The sequence below is a fragment of the Daldinia caldariorum genome (genome assembly GCF_022478825.1).
Source record: "Daldinia caldariorum strain CBS 122874 unplaced genomic scaffold F4812scaffold_3, whole genome shotgun sequence".
NCBI lineage: Eukaryota > Fungi > Ascomycota > Sordariomycetes > Xylariales > Hypoxylaceae > Daldinia > Daldinia caldariorum.
The window spans coordinates 1,598,680-1,613,504 of NW_025953039.1; the positions used below are offsets into that span (position 1 = coordinate 1,598,680).

The 14,825-nt window shown below is 48.9% G+C and overlaps 5 protein-coding genes across 5 annotated transcripts; 4 read left to right on the top strand and 1 right to left on the bottom strand.

Annotated features, from left to right (window-relative positions):
* The first annotated feature begins 254 nt into the window (after window positions 1–254).
* Window positions 255–3,185, top strand: F4812DRAFT_418627 (MATE efflux family protein). Its single transcript, XM_047933267.1, has 5 exons — window positions 255–1,387; window positions 1,444–1,983; window positions 2,045–2,289; window positions 2,350–2,678; window positions 2,751–3,185. Exons 1-5 carry the CDS (start codon window positions 682–684, stop codon window positions 2,836–2,838), a joined length of 1,908 nt encoding a protein of 635 aa, XP_047792998.1. The 5' UTR covers window positions 255–681; the 3' UTR covers window positions 2,839–3,185.
* A 172-nt stretch (window positions 3,186–3,357) lies between these two features.
* Window positions 3,358–4,784, top strand: F4812DRAFT_274821 (isopentenyl-diphosphate delta-isomerase). Its single transcript, XM_047930946.1, has 3 exons — window positions 3,358–3,765; window positions 3,820–4,158; window positions 4,216–4,784. Exons 1-3 carry the CDS (start codon window positions 3,576–3,578, stop codon window positions 4,446–4,448), a joined length of 762 nt encoding a protein of 253 aa, XP_047792999.1. The 5' UTR covers window positions 3,358–3,575; the 3' UTR covers window positions 4,449–4,784.
* Window positions 4,785–6,835: 2,051 nt separating this feature from the next.
* Window positions 6,836–7,944, top strand: F4812DRAFT_456696 (uncharacterized protein; the record flags this gene model as incomplete). Its single annotated transcript, XM_047937033.1, has 3 exons — window positions 6,836–7,143; window positions 7,349–7,601; window positions 7,735–7,944. 3 exons carry the CDS (start codon window positions 6,836–6,838, stop codon window positions 7,942–7,944), a joined length of 771 nt encoding a protein of 256 aa, XP_047793000.1.
* A 447-nt stretch (window positions 7,945–8,391) lies between these two features.
* Window positions 8,392–9,807, bottom strand: F4812DRAFT_274865 (replication protein A, subunit RPA32). Its single transcript, XM_047930947.1, has 2 exons — window positions 9,676–9,807; window positions 8,392–9,545 (listed from the first exon to the last, which is right to left on the bottom strand). Exons 1-2 carry the CDS (start codon window positions 9,680–9,682, stop codon window positions 8,719–8,721), a joined length of 834 nt encoding a protein of 277 aa, XP_047793001.1. The 5' UTR covers window positions 9,683–9,807; the 3' UTR covers window positions 8,392–8,718.
* Window positions 9,808–10,562: 755 nt separating this feature from the next.
* Window positions 10,563–13,794, top strand: F4812DRAFT_274930 (ATP-dependent protease La). Its single transcript, XM_047930948.1, has 3 exons — window positions 10,563–13,302; window positions 13,363–13,532; window positions 13,616–13,794. Exons 1-3 carry the CDS (start codon window positions 10,744–10,746, stop codon window positions 13,701–13,703), a joined length of 2,817 nt encoding a protein of 938 aa, XP_047793002.1. The 5' UTR covers window positions 10,563–10,743; the 3' UTR covers window positions 13,704–13,794.
* The last annotated feature ends 1,031 nt before the right edge of the window (window positions 13,795–14,825 follow it).

Genomic DNA, 14,825 nt, shown 5'->3' on the forward strand with positions numbered 1-14,825 from the left:
GTCCGTCTCGCGCACGAGCCAATAGGAAGCGGGGTAATAGTATACCTACCCAGATAGGTACCTAGGTACTTAGACCACCTAATCTTTTCTTGTCTTCCCGATATGTAATGCCCAGTCAGCCCCAAGCCCAATTGAGTAACGCCAATATGTATGTACCCGCCTGTCCGCCCAAGCTAAACTAAGACGAGACAAATATTATGACGGCACGCCTTAGCACGACCTCCGGTGGCGGCCAATAGTTTCGATTGCCTCCTAAAAAAAAAAAAAAAAAAAAAAAAAAGGAACCATTGTGAACACCGAACATCATATTGAGTCAGCTTAAGTCCTAAGGCTGACTGTGGTACAAAAAATGTACAAAGTTGGATAGTAGTTTATCATCAAGTTTACCATCACGACGTATTTACTATTTACTTGATGCTTTTTATAAGTATCGTCTTAATATATATATGAAAAACAGACCTTTAATCTAGGTATACCTTTGAAAAAAAAAATACTTAACTACGCCCGCTAGCGAAAAGAGAAACCTCGGGTCTTGGATGTAAGAAGCCTTAGCTGGAATATTGGTTCACGTTCCCGGACGCCATTAGTTTTTCGATGTGGCTGAATCAGCTCTCTTTGCTTTTTGTTCGAGTATATTATCGAAGCGCGTTGCTCTCCTTGGTCTCATTATAACAAGGCAAGATGCCTAATTCCGCACCAATCCCCCAAAAGAAAAGAGGGCTGGACATGGCTTCGTCTTATAAGTCCACTTCGCCAATAGCACAAGGAATACTAGCCAGTGATCTAGCGGAATGCTCTGACGACGACGCGGTTGAGGACGCCTTTGATAATGGGTCCGAGTCCGAGTCTGAGACTGAAAGTGGACCTGTTCTGTACACACAGCCTACTGGAATGGCCTTTGGATACAGACGACCGAGTCTCGTAATAGACCCGGTTAATGAACCTGTTCTCACCAGAGTCGAGAAGAGGCAGTCCCGCGACGCTGAACGCAGTCTTTTAAGAGATAACCACATCATCCCACCTAAACATATCATCGAACCACAACCTGGAATAGTCTCGAGGTTGTATAAGACCATGTTCAGCACCAAAGTTCGCAAGTTGCCAGAGGATGAGGAAGTCCCTCGGGTCACGGTCCAGCCCTCTGAGACTTCACCATTACTTGCAGGCGCCGCTGAACCGGGCAACTCGCACCATGACCACCTAAACGAGCAGTGGGATGCCGCGGTGGCCTCGGGGATGATAGAGACCACCTGGCAGAGGGAGGCTAAGACGATTGCAACTTACTCGCGATCGCTAGTCCTAACGTTCCTGTTGCAATATAGCATCAACATTACTAGTATCTTCGCCGTAGGTCGGATTGGAAAGATTGAGCTGGGTGCGGTTAGCTGTAAGTTGGAGTATCTAATCTTGTTCATATCTGATCTTCGCTGATCAAAATCGTAGTGGCCACCATGACGGCGAATATCTGCTGCTACGCTCCAATGCAGGGTTTGGCAACGAGCCTGGATACTCTCTGTGCCCAGGCGTACGGATCGGGTCACAAACACTTAGTGGGTTTACAGCTCCAGCGGATGGTTTACTTCTTGTGGTCGCTTGTTATCCCGGTTGCCGTGCTGTTCTTCTTTGCTGAGAGCATACTTCTCCACATAGTCCCTGACCCGCGGTCTGCTGAGCTTGCGGGTCTCTATCTTCGTGTTATTATTGCTGGCGTGCCCGGCTTCGTTGCATTTGAGGGAGGCAAGCGGTTCGTTTTGTCGCAAGGCTTGTTTATCGCGACAACTTACGTCTTGCTAATCGCGGCTCCCCTCAACATTTTCATGAACTGGCTTTTCGTTTGGCACTTCGGGTTCGGATTCGTCGGTGCGCCTATTTCCGTTGCGATAACCCAGACACTTATGCCATTCCTCCTGTTTTCCTACGTATTGTTTGTAGACGGTTCACAGTGCTGGGGAGGCTTCACCCGCCGTGCTCTCAACAATTGGGGTGAGTTTCAATGCGACGCCGCCCCAAGTATGGTTACGAGTTAATTACTAACGTACCGCAGGTCCTATGATTCGGCTCGCCCTACCGGGGATGGTGATGGTGATGGCTGAATGGCTTGCATTTGAGATCCTCACCTTGGCAACGAGCCAATTTGGAACATCTTACCTGGCGGCGCAGAGCATTCTAATTACTCTGACGTCAACAACTTTCAATATTCCCTTCCCTGTCTCCATCGCCGCCTCTACGCGGGTCGCTAATTTAATAGGAGCTCGGCTAGTTAATGCTGCCAAAACATCAGCCAAAGTCGTAAGTTTACTCCCCTAAGTATCAGCCAAGCTTTGAGGCGTACGGGCTAATGGATGCTAGGCATTCGGGGCGGGTTGTATTATTGGATTATTCAACCTCAGCTTACTCGCTGGTCTCCGTTATCAGCTCCCCCTTCTCTTTACCCGAGACGAAGAGGTGATCGCTATAGTAGCGAGGGTGATGCCGCTTGTGGCGGTTATGCAGGTCTTCGATGGCCTTGCAGCCGTCGCCCACGGGTTGCTTCGCGGGATCGGGAAGCAATCATTCGGTGGTTACGCAAACCTGTCCATCTACTACTTGCTTGCCCTGCCCATCTCGTTTGCTACCGCGTTTGCGCTCGATTGGAAACTTATAGGCTTGTGGCTGGGAACCACGATAGGATTGGCTCTGTAAGTTTCACTCGCACACGCCTCTAGATAAAATCGCTCATCCGAAAGTTGCTAATATATCCCCTATGACAGAGTTGCTGCAGTCGAGTTTTGGTACACGTGTGTCTCGGACTGGGAACAGTCAGCGCGAGATGCGGAGAATCGAAATACCGCTGGTTGAACGACATGTTTTGTAGGTGGTTATAGTTGTATAGTTGTGTTTCACTATATTGGTATTTGTTGGTGTTTGAATGGAATATCTGATTGGAGATTAAAATATAGTAGTGTATGATTTGCTGGTGTAAGATATGCAAAACCGTCTTAAACTACCTAAGCTTCATCTTTAAACCTTAATTGTGTAAGGTTAATGATAGGTATGTAGTCTGGAGTTCTTGGAACAGCGTTATTCTAGATTACCTGTTCATTGTGAAACATATACACACCTACTGTAGGCCTACTTAACACAGTACGTGTGTCTGATTGGCCGATAAGACGGGTAGATTGAATGAGTGAGGCTGATAGTCTGATGAAGACATTGAGATTAGGTAGTTACCTCTCGCAGCATTCATAGTCCGTTGTATAATACCTAGGTACACATGCATACATGTACATGGTAATTTTTATGATTACCTTAGGCATGCATTGTGGTCCGTGCATTATGTAAATGAGGGGACCTCCACATGTCGAGACCGAGAGGTGGGGGGATCACCGTCCAACTGGTAAAGCTAAAGGGCGGTTAGGTCTGTTGGGATTAGAATACCTAGCTGCTCTTCGCTATCGATATGCAGTTTCCAAATCCCAATTTCCAAATTCAAATTGTCCTTAATTTCGCAAACCCGCTTCGTTTCTTGTCCCCCCCTCCTCCCAGAAAACGAGCAGAATATTTAGTATAACAGATATTACGATAAAACAATCACGATGTCTACAACTACAACTGTCACACAGAACATCCCGACGGCGGAAGCGCTTCTTCGTCTTTTCCCAGACATAGACACCAGCTCTGCCGAGCTAGAAGGTCACGATGCCGAGCAGATTCGACTTATGGAGGAGGTATGCATTGTTCTCGATAACAATGACAACCCGATTGGAACCGCTAGCAAGAAACTCTGTATGTAATGGCTCTTGGGGAAGGAAATAAAAAAGCATTCACTAATTTTCCTAGGCCATCTCATGACGAATATCGACAAGGGTCTACTACACCGGGCCTTCTCTGTCTTCCTCTTCGATGATCAGAACCGATTACTCCTCCAGCAGCGTGCGTCTGAAAAGATCACGTTCCCTGACATGTGGACGAATACGTGCTGCTCTCACCCCTTGGGAATCCCCGGCGAAACTGGCTCCAACCTTCCGGACTCGATCGACGGTGTGAAGCGTGCTGCGCAGCGAAAACTCGACCAGGAGCTGGGCATTAAGAAAGAGCAGGTGCCGTTTGAAGATTTCCACTTCTTAACACGAATCCATTATAAAGCCCCCAGCGATGGGAAATGGGGCGAACACGAGAGTAAGAGAGTGGAATCGAGTACTAAGATAACGATAGGATGCTAACCATTGCCGCTAGTTGACTATATCCTTTTTATCAAGGCCAACGTTAATCTTAATACCAACCCTAACGAAGTGAGGGATACTAAATATGTCACTGCCGATGAGCTGAAGACTCTCTTCAAAGACCCGACATTAAAGTTTACTCCTTGGTTCAAGCTCATATGCCAATCGATGCTCTTCGAATGGTGGGAGAACCTCGACTCCGGACTCGAGAAGTACAGCAACGAGCAGGAGATTAGGCGCATGTGAAGCAGCATGTAAATCAGGGTTCAACTGATGAAAGGAAGGAGAAAAATCGAATTATTTTTTTTGTTCACCTTTTTTTCTTTCTGATTTTTACTACTTACCTTGGAAAGGATGAAAAAGCCTCATCTAGACTAGAGCACATTGTTTCTACGCCCAATGGGCGGACCACATATTTCCGTAGATATCCCTTTTTATGCCCCCTATCGCATTCGAAGCGTAGGGTTCCAACTGCTTTTCAATTGTTTCAAAAAATGCAAGACCCCGTTAACATAATAACCAATCATATAAGTACTATACCTTAGGTACTTACTATGTAATATCTTGATGTAAGATTAACTTTTTAGATATCGGAGCGTCAAGGGCTTTGGAGCTTCCACCGAGAGAGTATCACCGACCTAACTCCGCAACCGTATAATAACCCCAACCGACCGACCCGGGGGGCCTAGGCTATCTGGTTATCTGGCTACTTTATGGGCTGCTGGGTTATCTCTAGGTACCGTCCTACTGTGTAAACCAGATAGGTAACCAACCCAGTGCGCGGTTCCCTGGTTCACAAAAGATAAAAAAGCAAGGCGAGTTCGATTGATAAACTACCGTCAGATTAGAGCCCAAACCTTGGTTCTTTGGTTCTAAGGGTCTAGGATTCTAGGATCTAGGGTCTAAGAATTCTACGAATGACGCGGTATCCCGGGGCAAACACCGTAACCCCACGCCCCGTCTACCCGTCTTGGGCTCCCACACGCCTGCAATGGAACATCCATCTATACTATGATACGATAGTTAAACCGGATGGTCTGTCAGACTTTAACTTGACAACATTTGGTCGGCCGCCTCAAGCGCTCGTGTAACTACCTATGGTATAAGTGGTGGTACTGTAACTCTGTGCCTCCGAACTGTTATTCCTTCTAGACCAGACTCACGTCGAAAAGCCAAGAGTCAAGTAACCGAAACCGCTATGGTCGTTGTATGTAGTAGCATTTACTAACTATAGGATTCACTATACCTAGTTGTATACCTACCTACCTTAGGTAGGTAAGCTGCAGTCCGTGCCCCCGGGGTGGACGCCGCGGACACGTTTGTAGTGGAGGATGCGTGTGATAACGTGGGATCAGCGTCTCTAAACACTGTCTAGAGCGAAGAGCGAGGTATGCGAAGTATGCGAGGTATTATCCAAGTCAAGGCGATGCGGTATTCATAACCAATCAGCATCCCACCTTTACCACACCTAAGAAAATACGCCTGCTCCGTACCAATGGGCAAGTTCCCACGCCCTCCCACACACCAACTCCCGCGCACGAGACTGGCGTACAATGTATGCAGACAAGTCTGGCAACTCGAGATCCCAATGCGTTGGGTCTGACGCACTGTGACTACTCAAGTAGGGAACGGGACACAAATGTATAGTGCCCAGATGTGCCCAGATATGCCCAGATATAACCCTAGCCGACCCTTACCGTCATCCGCTGCGTACCGAATCAGCCAATGGGGCAAGCTGATCTGAGATTCTTTGTCTATTACTACGTACTACGTAGTAGTTCACAAGAGTCATGGATAGGGCGTGGATAGGAAATGAATAGTGTCTTACATCCGTTCTCTAGCGGCTGGTTGGTCACTTGTGTTTCAATGCCGTCTGCGGCTCCCTCAGCTTACCATTGACTATTCAGGCCCTCTGCATCTCATCCCACGCACCTTTCTTTTTCCTTGGCCCTTCGCCTTACCCAACCATTGTACACTGTGCTTTGTGCCCCTGTGCCCCGACTCGCCACTCTTTTAAGGCCCCCCAGATTCCCGGAAGCCTTGATTCTTTCTTCCTCCGCTTCTCTTACTCTAACCGGGAAATTATACTTGGATACAACAACCAGTCACTTTCAAGGTGGAATAGACAAAAGCTACGCTGATCGATCTTGCTATAGCACACTATCCCTTCACACGGGATTAGTACTTTCAAGTCTCAGTTCTCTGTCGCTAGCTACCTATACTTACCTCGTCGTCTCAATCCAAACTCTACAGCTTCAATTCTTACGCCTGTCCGACTCTTGGGGCTCTTCGTCTCCCTTCCCAGTGACGTCGCTTGTTGTCTGAATTAAAGTATCGCAGTTTCAAACCGACACCCTCGTCAACTTAACATTGATGTCTGTTGACCTTCGTACGAGCCTCAATTGCCTAGCTCATCCCGCGAGATTTATGCCTATCTCAAGAACTCAGTTGTCGAGAGTTCACACAGGAGATAGTATACAAGATATATCAAGTAATAATATTTAAGGTGAGCTGTCATACCTACCTACCTACTCAATCTAATTTAGTTTCAAATATATCGTGACGTCGCGACTGACTCGTCTTATATTTGATTCTCAGCTACCGGAAAGGTCCGAGTAGAAAAGCTGCCCAACATGGAGCACGTAAGCAACAGTGTTTCCCTTGTGGAGCTGAAGAAGCGTTCTCTCATTCCACAAAAATGGGAGGGTCAAGTCCGTGCTATCGGGATATCGGAGTATAAGGAAGCAGCGCTGTCTCTAGCGCAGGCCTTTGCTACTGATGAACTGGCACAGTACGTCCTTGATACGGACGACATGGTCGCTTACGACGACGAGACCAAGTGGCGGCTCCACGTTGACATATTCAACTACATCGTGGCGGCCCACTGCTACAGAGGCGTCGTAACGACCATCGGGCCGGACTACGAGGGCGTGGCGCTCTGGTGAGTCTGCCGTCAGACCAAGAAGGGCGACCGGGGAAAAGAAAACAAGGGATCTAGGGCTACGTACCTCATGCATGCTACGAGCCAGACGATACGTAGCCTCGACTCGGGTTTTACTTGCTTCCCGGGGGCTTACCCTTGGTAAAAGCAAAAAGTAAATTGCACATAACTTGTTAACTAACACGTGACTATTGCAAACGTACAGGATGCCGCCGGGCAAGGAGATGGACGACTGGCTGACCATCTGCCGCAGTGGTATGTGGAGACTCTACTATCAACTGTCCGCCGAGGGCCGCAAGCGCTACTACAAGGAACTCATGCCGATACTCCACGACACCAAGGCCGAGATCATGGGTGACAGGGACAACGACTGCTACTACCTGGTATACCTGGGCACCAAGCCCAGCGGTCAGCGTAGGGGCTATGCGAGGAAGCTCATCGAGCAGATGGCTGCCAAGGTACGTGCGATGATGTGATACCTATAACACAAGCATTTGAATATAGATGGACTACCTACCTAACCAACCCAACCATATGATCTTGTAATTTTCAACGATAGTTGTCCACCTGTATGCTGATTTTGTTGTATAGGCTGACGCCGAAGGCCGAGCCATGTACCTCGAGTCGAGCTCGGAGAAGAACACGGCATACTACAAAAAGTTCGGGTTCGAGTTCAAGAAGGACATCTATCTTGGCATCGATTGCAAGTCCCCAGTCCGTCTGAGCATCATGGTCCGCGAGCCGCAGAAGCTGTCGAAGTCGATCCCCATCAAGCTTAACCACGGGTTCAAGAAGATGTAAGAAGGACCGACGACGAGACTTGCTTCTGCTGCTACCGCCGCCATTGCCACTGCCACTACCACCACCACCATCTTTGTTATTGCTATTTGATATTGCTGCTGTTGTTGATTTTATGTTCATGATTATGACGCTGAAGTTGATAGGGGTCGATGAGTTAACGATCTAAGCTTGCGATGTGAAATTGCTTACTCTTCTTCTTCTACTCTTCGCTTCTAACCTAGGCTCCTCCTCCTTATGGGGGGAGGGCGGACAAACCCCGGTTCCATTTACTTTCTTCCTCTCGTTTCTCGTTGATGACGATCAAAGTGTTACAGGAAACCATTATCATCTAGCATCTATCACGTTCCCGCCTTACTTGCTAGGCCTTCTCGGCGCTGCTCGCCCGTTGCGGTTGCGGTTACGGGTGCTCTCTCTAGCCCCGTCTAGTTTTGGTCTCGGATTTGGTACGTCGCTATTCATTTATCAAGGGGGGAGATGAAGGGGGTGGTTGCATACTAGTATTTATCTTCAATTGTGGCTCCTCATTTGTTTTTAGGTATCATTAAGTCAATCCTTCGTATCTAGGTAGATAATTCTCACTAGAAAACATTCATTATACATATTGGTGCCATTCTCGCAGCCAAGCCCCATGTGATTGATGTCCGCCTTATGCCTCGCATAATCTCTCTCTCTCTCTATCATGCCAAAAACGCCGTAACGTGACATGCAGCATATTTCCGTTTTATTTTATTTTTTTCAACTTCGATAGCAATTCGCTACCGAGACCATGCCGTTTTAAAATCCTTCCAGTACGGCGAACGTCTCGTCGTCTAAAGTAGTGTAGATCTTGCCGTGGCCCTGCAGCTCGTCGGCAGCAGCCATCACATCTTGGACCGTCATGTTGGCCTCCCTAGCTATGACGTGCAGGTTGGTGCCCTCGCTGCTCTTCGCCTGGTTGAGGTATTGGTACATCTTCCGCGCCCTGGCCGACGCGCCCTGCAGGAACACGGAATCGTTGTTCTCGACAAACATGCTGTCGTCTTCGGCGGCATTTCCGTCGCCGCCGTCGCCGCCGCCGCCGGTCGTTAACGCGCCGCGGGTGAAGAACAGGTGGACGTAGGTGGCCTCGAGCAGGTGGTAGTTGACCTCGTTGAAGTCGGTGACGGGCTTGATGACGTGGACGCCGACGTGGCGCTTATTCCCAAAGCTGCGGATGCGGCCCCAGACGCGGACGTACTGGTCCTCGTGGAAGCGGGAGGGGGAGGAGGGGTTGTTGTTGCTGGCGTCGTCCTGGCGGTCGGCGTCGAGCCACTGCTTGACCTCGATGATGCCCGTGCCGTCGTCGAGGCGGTAGGTGATGTTGGTGGTCTGGGGGCTGATCTGGCGGATCATGCCGACGAAGGTGACCTGCGAGACGTCGACGCCGTCGATCCGGAAGCTCGTGTCCCGGTTGAACAACTGCTCCGCGTCGAGGATCTGCTTCACCGTCACCGGCCGCAGCGAGTCCTCGCTCCCCGCGCTCCCCGCCGCTTGGCTCCCGCTCTGCGACCCTCCGAAGAACCCGCCCCCGTCGTTGCCGCCGCCGCCGCCGCCGTACGTCGTGCCTGTGTATCCTCCGTAGCCTGTTGTTAGGTTAGATTAAGTTCGTATTTTACGGTATACATGCAAGACCTATGTAGGTATATTTTATATTATACAAATAAATAAAGGGATGTATTTGTAGATATATGGTAGTGGTGGCGGGATACGTACTAGTCATTTTCTATGGTATGAGGCGGTTTGTCTAGTAGATGTGGTGGTGGTGATTGTAGTAAGTGATGATGATGCGAAGGTGTCTCATGTGGAAAGACGCGTTCAAAAGATCGGATTACGCGACTTGGTCTCTTTTTTTTTTAATTGATTTTCTTATCTAAAACTCTTATTCAAACTGGTTAGGCCTTGTTACGCTAAATCGCGGGGTAGCTGGTCAGCTGGTGAGCTGGCGCACGGCTAAGGTAGCCTGCTGTGGCTTGTGTCGTGTAAAGGTCCGGCGACCTGCTAAAGAAGGGATGCCTAATAAGGTACCTTAGGTACCTAATGTACCCAAACTATACCTATCAAGTACTTACTTCATCTAGCCGGTACCTCAGCAACTTTCTACGTATGGATTACACCTTGTTTTGGTGATAATACGACTTTTAGAAGTATTTAGTAAGCTAAAGTACGGAATAGAAAACACAGGTAAATGGAATGAGGCTATCACGCATTATCACAATGCCATCGAACCGTAAAATCTTGTGATGTGGAGTCCTCGGCTTCGATACGGGAAGATACCCAGACTGTTGGCTCGGAGGGAGGAGCTTAAAGCGTAGACCTCGGTAAGTTCTGTTCTGAGATGGCTGGGATGACAGCTCCAAGGTTCTACTGTACCTGCCCAGTGGCCTGACCTACGTAGCCTACAGGGTTTATTACAGCGCATGAGAACCTTCTACCATTCTGACATCAACATTTATTAATGATTTCCACATGCAACAACCGTTTTGTTGTACTTTTATTGTACTGTACAATACATCCTTTCTACCTAATTTCTACCTACCACCTACATTCCACACATTCCACACATCAATAACAACACCATCAACCGAACCGATCCTAAACTGAAACTTCCCTCAATCAACTTCGAGCTAGCGAACTAATTCGCCGTCTCGTCTGTTTCTTTTGTACAACGTAGCAACAGCACAGCACGACTTCTCTCACCTTTTCAAGTTCGTCATCCTCTTATTATTATTTTTCCTTGGCCAATCGAGCGCAACCCCCAAAGGGGAGACACGCCAGGTCAACATGGCTCAATCGACAGCTATGCCTGTGATCCCTTTGGGTAAAAATAATGTTCTTTTCCCCGGCTCTATCATTCGAGTAGCTGTACCTACCGACCGCTCCGATATACCCGCCTTACTTTCGAACGTATATGCCCGCGCCTCCAAGAACTCGAGTCGGGTTGACCAGATCCCTGTTATCTGCGTGCCGCTTAACTCGCCTATGTTAAACTCTCGCGGTCAGGCACTCCTAGAGGAAAAACCCGCTGAGTACGAAGAGCTTATCAACGCGAATAAGAGTAACATCAAGAAGGACCAGTTATTTGCCTATGGAGTGTCGGGGAGAATTACCGCGATCCAAGGACAGAATGGAGCTGAGTTCAACTTGCTCGTGCAGGGAGTCTCCCGCGTTTCTGTTGATAAGGTCACGCAAGAACGTCCCTTCTTCGAGGCTAAAGTGTTCCCTCACACCGACCAGCTCGATGCCGAGGAACTCAAGAAGCCTTCTTACCAGGAGCTCTTCGGCACTCTAAAGCGACTTTCGCGGGAACTCGTATCCTACCTTCGCGTGTCTGCCTTTCTACTATCTAGCGGTACCGCGGGGCTAAATCCTCTTCTAACGCGGAGGCTCGAACAGCTTATTGCTAGGAAAATACCTAGCGAGGGAGGCTCGTTAGCCGACTTTATGATGAATGTGGTTGATACTACTTACGAGGAGAAGCTCCAAGTCCTTGCCGCTCTTGATGTGGCAACCCGAATGCGGAAAGTGATTGAGATTCTGGACCGCCACGTGGAGGACTTAAAAGGCAATATCAATGTTACTTCTGTTAGCACTGGGGTTATTCCCATCCGTATCGACCAGGAAGAAATAGAGAGGATAAGGAACCGACGCAATGGCAAACCACCGCTACCGGGGCTTAAACCTCCAGCTGGCCTTGGTCTTACCGGTGGAAGCCCGTTTGGTATGTTTGGTGGCGGATCAGGCGATCAGCAAGATGCGGACGACTTACAGGACCTCGAAAAGAAGCTCGAGGATGCCAAACTTCCGTCCGATGCTGCGACCGTGGCCCAGCGCGAGTTGAAGCGGCTAAAGCAAATGAATCCAGCGCAGGCCGAGTATCAGGTCGTTAGGACGTATCTTGAGACATTGTCCGAGATACCATGGTCTGTCGTTACGGATGATCCGATTGAAGCCAGCACATTAGAAGCTGCAAGGAAGCAGCTCGATAACGATCATTACGGAATTGAGAAAGTGAAGAAACGCTTATTATCATATCTCACCATCGTAAGATTGATGCAATCAGCAAACCGTGCAGTAGAGCAGCAAATCAAGCAAGCACAACAGGAGGTAGCCGACTTGGAGGCTAGTAAACAAAATACAAAGGATACCTCAACCATCGATCCCGAATTAGAAGAGAAAATAAAGGCTACCGGCCTTAGGGTTCAGATGCTACGGAATAAGCGATCAGTTGAGAAAGCACCTATCCTGCTCTTGGTTGGTCCCCCTGGTGTTGGCAAGACTAGCATAGCCAGGTCAATCGCCACGGCACTTGGCCGTAAATTCCATCGCATCTCGCTCGGTGGCGTCAGGGACGAGGCGGAAATCCGAGGACACCGAAGAACATATGTCGCCGCGATGCCGGGACTAATTGTTCAAGGCTTAAGGAAAGTTGGTGTATCCAACCCGGTTTTCCTGTTGGACGAGATAGACAAGCTGGGCATGTCTAACCACAATGGCGACCCTGCTGCAGCAATGCTTGAAGTGCTGGATCCCGAACAAAACCATGCGTTCCACGATCATTACATCAATACTCCAATTGACCTGAGCAAGGTTCTTTTTATTGCCACCGCGAATACTCTCGACACTATCCCCGGACCGCTGCTAGATCGTATGGAAACCCTAGAGTTCTCCGGCTATACCACGCTTGAAAAGCGACATATTGCCTTGCGACACCTTGTACCTAAGCAGATCAAGGTGAATGGACTCTCGGAAGATCAAGTACGATTTAGCGAGGAAGTGATATCAAAGATCATTGAGTCGTACACTCGAGAAGCAGGAGTCCGTAACCTCGAGCGAGAGATAGGATCCGTCTGCCGTGCGAAGGCGGTCGACTTCGTGGAAGCCAATGACCGTGGCAAACCAGAGACGTACCGTCCAGAGGTTATGCTTCAGGATCTCGAATCTATTCTAGGCATAGAAAAGTTCGAAGATGAGATAGCGGAGAAGACCACCCAGCCGGGTATAGTTACGGGACTTGTCGCTTATAGCTTTGGAGGAAACGGGGGTATTCTATTTATTGAAGTCCTCGACATGCCCGGCGATGGCAGTGTAGAGCTTACAGGCAATCTCGGAGATGTTCTGAAAGAAAGTGTCAAAGTTGCAAGGAGTTGGGTTCGCAACCACGCCTACGAGTTAGGCTTGACCCAGGATCCTACGGAAAACATCATGTCGAAACGCAGCTTGCACGTCCATTGCCCCTCGGGAGCCGTACCAAAAGATGGCCCATCAAGTGGGATGGCTCAGGCGATCGCACTCATATCACTTCTTTCAGGACGATCCGTCCCTCCAACAATGGCTATGACTGTAAGTTGAATACCTATGATTTCTACACATATATATACGAGATACTAATACTTGTGATAGGGTGAATTCCAACTCTCTGGCCACGTGAAGAGAGTCGGGGGAATAAAGGAGAAGCTAATCGGAGCATACCGCGCTGGCGTTAAGACGGTACTGTTACCGGCACAGAACGAGAAGGACGCAAGAGAAGTTCCATCAGAAGTGAGGGATGGCCTGAAAATCATCTACGTCAAGTATGTACTCCCGCTATCCAAGCTCCTAATTCCATCTTTGTCTACCTTATGCTTCTTTCATCTGGCTAACTAAGATTCCTCAGTCATATTTGGGAAGCCATCCGTATCATTTGGCCCGACGTACGATGGCCAGAAGAGAGCAGTAACCCGCCAGTGCAATCTCGCCTATAGTCGTCTATGTTCTTCAGTTTCTTGTTCATATCCTCAGCATGTATGTCATAGCTACGGCGTTGGGTAGCATTACTTTAGTGAGAACCATCTCACCTCAGAGGCGTTGAAAAAATAGTATACATCTAGGTACGGTCAATAGATGCATCATCTGCAAAGCTGCAAAGTTGCAAAGTTCCACGACGTTAGCGTCCTCCTCCTTTCATTAAGCGCAGATTGCCTTGTTCAGCGCGGGTTTTCGTCTTATTTATCGCCTTGCCACCATCGTACCGGACGAGTTGTCGGCAGATCTGACGCGATACCACGGCCGGCAACCCTAGACGCAAAATTGACGTCGCAAGACGTTTCCTGTCGTCCTCCGCCGCATCGGACCACCAAGGCCACCAGATCGCTGTGTTACATCGCACGGCATGACCCCTTCGCCGGAAGAAGCGAGTAGATGGCCCCGCCACAAACATTCTCGACGTTCTATCCCCAAAGTTGGGGCGCACGAGATTATATGCCCGTGTGAGACAAGATGTTTCGTGCTGCTACGTGCTTCTATCTTGGCTCCATCCCAGACCACTGGCCGTCTCTAGCGGCTGCTGGGTCTCTGCTTTTATTCCATGTCTCCGGCGCTATCGTGACGTACCCTAGGTTAGGTTAGGTACCTGTTATTCTTCTCCCGTACCGCGGAGATGGGCTAGGCCGGATGCATACAGCTCGCTATCCCGTTAAGGACAATGGATCCCCCATATCTTCGGAAGATAAACGCGGAGAGGCGCAGGTAAACGTCCAGATAGATGGTCTCGGCAAGACTTGCATGTCTTAATATTGCGGTCTCGTGTGGTACCTACGCAGAACAGGATAGGCCATTGCATGACCACGGCTCAAGTAATACATGTGATCTCATCGGCCAAAAAAGGCATGGTTCTTGGTGAAGCTTGAGACTTAATACCGTGTAAAACTTGTATATTCTAAAGAAAAACTCCATGAGCCTTTCCACCTTCGTAGTCTAACCGGTCTACCTATGTTCCAATTCGAGACATGAACGCATTACCAAGATGGACACGGATTCCGTCATCAGGACAGGGATATGATATGGGCTACGAGGCCTCTCCCCGTTCAACGCATTGGGATTCGCCA

Coding starts and splice junctions, on each gene's coding strand:
- F4812DRAFT_274821 (XM_047930946.1), top strand. CDS start 3,576: ATGTCTACAACTACAACTGTCACACAGAACATCCCGACGGCGGAAGCG. Junction 3,766..3,819: donor AACCGCTAGCAAGAAACTCT/GTATGTAATGGC, acceptor TAATTTTCCTAG/GCCATCTCATGACGAATATC. Junction 4,159..4,215: donor GAAATGGGGCGAACACGAGA/GTAAGAGAGTGG, acceptor CATTGCCGCTAG/TTGACTATATCCTTTTTATC.
- F4812DRAFT_418627 (XM_047933267.1), top strand. CDS start 682: ATGCCTAATTCCGCACCAATCCCCCAAAAGAAAAGAGGGCTGGACATG. Junction 1,984..2,044: donor CCGTGCTCTCAACAATTGGG/GTGAGTTTCAAT, acceptor AACGTACCGCAG/GTCCTATGATTCGGCTCGCC. Junction 2,679..2,750: donor ACCACGATAGGATTGGCTCT/GTAAGTTTCACT, acceptor CCCCTATGACAG/AGTTGCTGCAGTCGAGTTTT.
- F4812DRAFT_274930 (XM_047930948.1), top strand. CDS start 10,744: ATGGCTCAATCGACAGCTATGCCTGTGATCCCTTTGGGTAAAAATAAT. Junction 13,303..13,362: donor CTCCAACAATGGCTATGACT/GTAAGTTGAATA, acceptor TACTTGTGATAG/GGTGAATTCCAACTCTCTGG. Junction 13,533..13,615: donor CTGAAAATCATCTACGTCAA/GTATGTACTCCC, acceptor AAGATTCCTCAG/TCATATTTGGGAAGCCATCC.